General features: G+C 41.1%; 1 protein-coding gene across 1 annotated transcript; it reads left to right on the forward strand.

Moving 5' to 3' along the window:
• The first annotated feature begins 436 nt into the window (after positions 1 to 436).
• On the forward strand, positions 437 to 5651 carry manf (mesencephalic astrocyte-derived neurotrophic factor). The gene is made up of 4 exons (XM_078245287.1): positions 437 to 665; positions 3664 to 3791; positions 4567 to 4708; positions 5055 to 5651. Exons 1-4 carry the CDS (start codon positions 578 to 580, stop codon positions 5237 to 5239), a joined length of 543 nt encoding a protein of 180 aa, XP_078101413.1. The 5' UTR covers positions 437 to 577; the 3' UTR covers positions 5240 to 5651.
• The last annotated feature ends 349 nt before the right edge of the window (positions 5652 to 6000 follow it).

A 6000-nucleotide genomic window follows, 5' to 3' on the forward strand; every position in this document is an offset into this window, starting at 1 on the left:
TACATTTTTAGACACGAAAATCTTTTTTAATTTAAAAAAAATCTTCATTTTTATTATTTTTTATTTATTTTTATTTTTTATTTATTTTTCTTATTCATTTTTTTTTTTTTTTTTAAATACGAAAGTCCTAACGGATGCTCACTTAAAATCCTCTTTTTAAACTTCGATAGTTTAAATTTATTTTTACCGTATTATATTATATTATAACAATACATAATTATATGTCTTATTCTGTATACAATTTAAATATAAAACTAAGTTCTTATTTTATATGTATCTGTATCAGAGCTCGGGCGGATGTGGCCCAATCAGACGGCGCCAACTGGACGTTGTTCCCGGAATGTTCTGCCTTCGACCAATCACAGCAAAATGCGTGGAAGAACACGGAACGAGTTACACCTCTGGACCAATAACACGCCGACATAGTGTGACGTTGCACCGGAAACCCTGTACAATCAGGAACGCTGCACACTTTACCGGCGTCTGTAGCGATTCATGAGTACGAATGAGTTGTTTTTCTTCCAGCAGCGGTTAGATAAGAAAATATAAACGTTGTTCGAGTTATTCGTGCCCGAAAATGTTGTGTTTAAGCGGGTTGTCGGTGGCTCTCGCGCTCTCTCTCGTGCCTGGTCCCGCTGAAGCCCTGAAAGACGGAGAGTGTGAAGGTAGGTTTTTGTGCGCTAGCTTCAGGTAGCTATAGATGCTACAAAAAACAGCTAAATGGCAACTTTTATGTTATCACAGGGAGCAGAAATCTCCTTTTACAGAGTCTGGGACTTTATATGAAGTGTAGAAACGGTTGGTAATGACTGAGAAAGGTTTTTAAAGTGGCGGTGTAACGTATTTGTGTGATGCTCACAGATTTCCGGACAGAAAAACATCCAAAGCTACCTGTGTGCTGCTTACAAAAACAGTCTTTTGGACATACAATCCTGAGACTGGTAGACGTTCAGGCTTTGAATCCAGGAATGAACATGCATTTTATTTCTTAAATCAACCATGATCATACACCCCCCAGCCTATAGTGTGATGTTATAACTATTATAATATTGAAGCTTTTTTTTTTTTATTATTATCGTTTAATCTGCTGATTATTAGGGGTGGGAATCACCAGAGGCCTCACGATATGATATCACGATACTTACCTTATGATATAATATTATTCAAATTTTTCAAATTATTTTCCCAAAGGACAACTTTGTTAACATCTGTTTTATCTAAAAAGATACATTTCTCTGTTTGTTCATCTCACTTCAATTGTATCGCTGCAAAATGGGATTGTCAAGCAGACAGACTGACCAACACATATATAATGATAGATCGATACTTGGTGTCTGTGTATCGATACAGTATTGCCACGGAAAATACCGCGATACTATGCTGTATCGATTTCCCCCCCACCCCTACTGATTATGTTCGTTCATGGGCGTAGGTTTGGTTTTCAATGTTGTTTTTGGGGCACATTGTAATTTGGGGGTCTCCCCCAGAAAACATTCAGCATCACTTTAATTTACTGCATTCTGGTGAATTTAACATAATCTGTAGCTAAAAGGAGGGTGCTACTCCACTGTCAGTGTGCCCACACACACACACACACACACATTTGCATTGTTTCTATTATATAGATTTGACTGTGTTCCGCGCCCGCTGACAGTATCAGATAAGTAAACCACAGTGTAAGTCTATTTCATGGAGCTGCGAGGCAAACAGAGCTGTGAAACTCTGGGGAATTTGATTATGTAGTGTCACGGTGTATTGAAAAGAGCAAGCTGTTCTCAAGAACCACTCGTACATATAATAATAACGCACGGTTATTCGTATGTATTCTAGTATTTATTGCTGTCAGCAGCACGTTGACTGATATAAAATGTCAGACAGAAATTTAAAGGGGAGTTCATAATTTCTGTCCTCGACTAAAGTATTTTTTATCAAGCGTTTTGCACAGAACTCCGATTGGACAGATAGTCTAGCTAGCTGTCTGGATTTACCCTGCAGAGATCTGAGGAGCAGTTAACCATAGTCCTCACAAATCAGCCGGAGGTTAGAACACCAACACTAAGACAGAGGAAGGGGACTTTTCGGCGGCACCGGAGCAATCCTAGAAATTAAACTTACCAGGGTTCAACATTAAAGGAACACGTTGACTTATTGGGACTTTGTCTTATTCCCCGTATCCCTTAGAGTTAGACAAGGCCATACATACCCTTCTCATCGCCGTGCGTGTCATAACTCTGTCTGACGCCCCCGCCTAGCTTAGCACAGATCCTGGAGGTAACTGGCTCCATCTAGCCTAGCTTAGCACAGATCCTGGAGGTAACCGGCTCCATCTAGCCTACTGCTCCCAATAAGTGACAAAGTAACGCCAACATGTTCCTATTCACATGTTGTGATTTGTATAGTCACAGCGTGTACAAATAACAAGGTCACATGAGACAGAGCCATCTTCTAACCATAAACATACTGGGACCTATATTCTTAGAAGGCGAAGCACTGCTACGATGAGAAGGGTATGTATGGACTTATCTAACTGGGGGATACGGTGAATAAGTCCCAATAAGTCGGCGTGTTCCTTAACGGTTGCCGGATGACAGGCTTGTTTTGCCCAACCAACATTGCAAACCCCCCCAACATTGTTTACCATTATCTCAAATGTTGGTGTGGGATTAAATCACAAGTTGTATCACAATACGATATTATATCAATTGTTTGGACAATACTACAATATTTTCTGATATCACAAAGTCTGCCTATTCAGTAACACTTAAAATATTAAGAAACAAAGTATAAATATATCAGAATCAGAAAGGGTTTTATTGCCAAGTACGTTTTTAACACAAGGAATTTGTTTTGGTGTTGTTGGTGCATGTCACACATTCTCTAAATGGAATATTAAACAATATAAGTATAGGTATAAACAATATAAGTATATGTACACAGTATGTATTAGTGATCCACCTGCAGGTGGAGTCAGGCACGCCTAGCTGGGAGAGCTTCTCCTGGAGCAGAGCGGGGATGATGGTGTTAAAGGCAGAGCTGAAGTCCACAAACAGGATCCTGGCGTAGGTTCCTGTGGAGTCCAGGTGCTGGAGGATGTAGTGTAGGGCCAGGTTGACTGCAGGGGGTCCAGGAGGGGGTCGGTGATGGCTTTGAGGTGTGAAAGCACAAGGCGCTCAAAGGACTTCATAACCACAGAGGTCAGGGCGACGGGTCTGTAGTCCTGTGGTCCTTGGCTTCTTGGGAACAGGGATGATGGTTGAGGACTTGAAGCAGGCTGGCAAGGTGGTAATTTCAAAATAAAGGCGCAACTTAAAGATGATATGTATCGATATTTTTGATTTTGCAGCTACTTTCCTTCCTCCCTTCCCTACTTATTTCCTACTTTCCTTCCTCCCTTCTTTCCTTCCTTCCTTCTCTCCTCCCTCTTCCATCTTCCTGGTAATCCCTCTGTCCGGCCTGCATCGATTATATTAGATTGTTGATGATTGAATCAATATATCAATTAGAAAGAATAACAAACCCAACACTCACAGCAGAAATCGCACAATATTTGAGTCATAACTTGTTTATCTGTCACTACGTTGGACTCCTGTGAGGATTAAATCTCCTACCTCTGGTCGCCTCTTGAAAGTTGTTTTTAATACGCATTTTCCCTTTCTGTTTCAGTGTGTATTTCCTTTCTGGGGAAGTTTTACCAATCGCTAAAAGACAACAACGTAAAGTTCAACGCCGCAGACATTGAGAACGCCATCGTAAAGAGCTGCAAAGAGGCTAAAGGCAAAGACAACCGCTTTGTGAGTAACCACAGATAATACTGTCAAATAAATGTTTACTGTCGTGGTTACTTAGGGGGGGCTTTCACACCGGAAAAGTCCGAAACCAAGGACCGGATCGAGGTTCATGTTTCTGTTCCATTGTCTACATTTGATCCGGTAAGATTTGGTTTCACACTGTTAACGGAGGCCCAACGTGCGCCAAACAACGCCCACAGCAGTGTATTTTTCATTTTATTTACCTGAAGTTGCTGCATTTTGGCTGCTGTAGATTCCTTCATGCTCAGCTCGTATTCTTCCAGATGTTTCATACCAGATGTTGTAACAGCGGTGATGTTGTGTATTGTTTAGGGTCCTCGCCACCACCAGACTAATCAGCATTGCAGATTGAACATGTAGCTGGACTTGAATGGCCTTCTTTTGACTGAAAGTACTGCCAAACAACACTTTTTCTGCTCACCAGTTCCATTTCCACTTCCTCACAGTCTGCTGCATTGAACGCTCCACCTACGTAAACACCTTCCTGTAATCAACGGCGCCGTCATTACGTCGACCAGCGTAGGGTTCGGTGGGAAAAATTCTTAGGTCGGCAGAAACCCAACCCCGTCAAAAAGCCCAATATTCAGCCCAATCAGAAGCCGAATCCTGGATTCAGTGCATCCCTAGACACAACATATGATATATATTTAGCTACAAAAGTCCTGGGAGTCGGAATGAGCCCCTGAGAGATTCTTACATGGTTAACCCTATAAAAACTATCCCATTGGATTTCTTTCTCCCCATTTCTCGTGTCTAGTGTTACTACATCGGGGCAACGAGCGATGCAGCCACCAAGATGATCAACGAGGTGTCCAAGCCTCTGAGCTACCATGCCCCAGTGGAGAAGATCTGCGAGAAACTCAAGAAGAAGGACAGTCAGATCTGTGAGCTGAAATATGGTAAGGAAACTCAAAATTTCTACCTTTTTTTTTATTTAAAAACACTTTCCTAGAGTTTTCATTCTCGGTGCCATATTTTCCATCTTTTCAGTGTTTGTCTCTGTCAAATTTGTACTTAGTACTCAGTACTTAGTTACAATCCACCACTCATACCTACTTAAGGGTTTTTTATATATATGTATGTGTGTATACATACACACACACACACACGACACACACACACACATATATATATATATATATATATATATATATGTGTATATGTGTGTGTGTGTATGTATGTGTGTGGATAGATAGAGAGGTGTGTGTATATATGTATGGTGATAATTTTGTGTGTCCCGCGTAGACAAACAGCTGGACCTGACCACAGTGGACCTGAAGAAGCTTAAAGTGAAGGACCTGAAGAAGATCCTGGAGGAGTGGGGCGAGTCCTGCAAAGGCTGCGCCGAAAAGTCCGACTTCATCCGCAAAATCACAGAGCTAATGCCCAAGTTCGCTCCCGCAGCCGCCAGTGCACGGACAGATCTGTAACGGGGAACAAACGCACAACACACACACAACTTTGGACTTGGACAAGACTGCTATCCAGCTCTCCCAACTTTACCCTGGTTTCCATAACGTCCTGTCGAAGAGAAAAGGCTCACCGTTTTTTTTCGAGTTATGTCTTTAAACAATGCTGACATACGAACATCAAAAGAAACAGTCACTGCAACTCCTCTCGTCAAAAAAACAAGAGTTCTCTTCTAATGTAATCCCAAAGTAACAGATTGAGGACAAAAAGAGTTTATCTGAAGTTAACAGCAAAACATTAGAGCACATTTTGACAGAGGACTTTGTTTTGTCCCCAGAATGAACAGGAAGAACAGTTACAGCAACCGAAAACAGTTTCCATGTACACGTGAGCGTTGTATTAAAGGGTAACTACTGTTTTTTTTCAACCCTATTTTCCTATGTGTTTGTGTCTAAGTGACTGATGGGAACACCAGTCTTTGACATTGGTCCAGTATTAAGAGAGATCGCTGCATTCTGCAGCAGAGAAACAAGCTACAATGTAAGTTAATAGTAATTGTCCAGCTTGTATTTACCTTCACAAAAGTTCTGTTTTTGCCGCTGACAGACTCTGATTATTATTCTAAGTGTCTGACAACATTATGGAAAGGATTTCTAAGGAGGTCAACCTTTCTGTTAAAGAGTAAGATCCTTTTTTTAAACATAAAAACATCCGTGAAATCGTGTTTGCTAAACCCACCAGACTCAACAAAACTAAAAACTAAACAGTCATTTTAGCATCG

The sequence above is a fragment of the Sander vitreus genome, unplaced genomic scaffold (assembly GCF_031162955.1).
Source record: "Sander vitreus isolate 19-12246 unplaced genomic scaffold, sanVit1 ctg448_0, whole genome shotgun sequence".
NCBI classification, from domain to species: domain Eukaryota; kingdom Metazoa; phylum Chordata; class Actinopteri; order Perciformes; family Percidae; genus Sander; species Sander vitreus.

Excerpts from the sequence above, each read along its gene's own strand:
- manf (XM_078245287.1), top strand. The coding sequence starts at position 578 with ATGTTGTGTTTAAGCGGGTTGTCGGTGGCTCTCGCGCTCTCTCTCGTG. Across the intron at positions 3,792-4,566 it reads AAGGCAAAGACAACCGCTTT|TGTTACTACATCGGGGCAAC; the intron begins GTGAGTAACCAC and ends TCTCGTGTCTAG. Across the intron at positions 4,709-5,054 it reads GATCTGTGAGCTGAAATATG|ACAAACAGCTGGACCTGACC; the intron begins GTAAGGAAACTC and ends TGTCCCGCGTAG.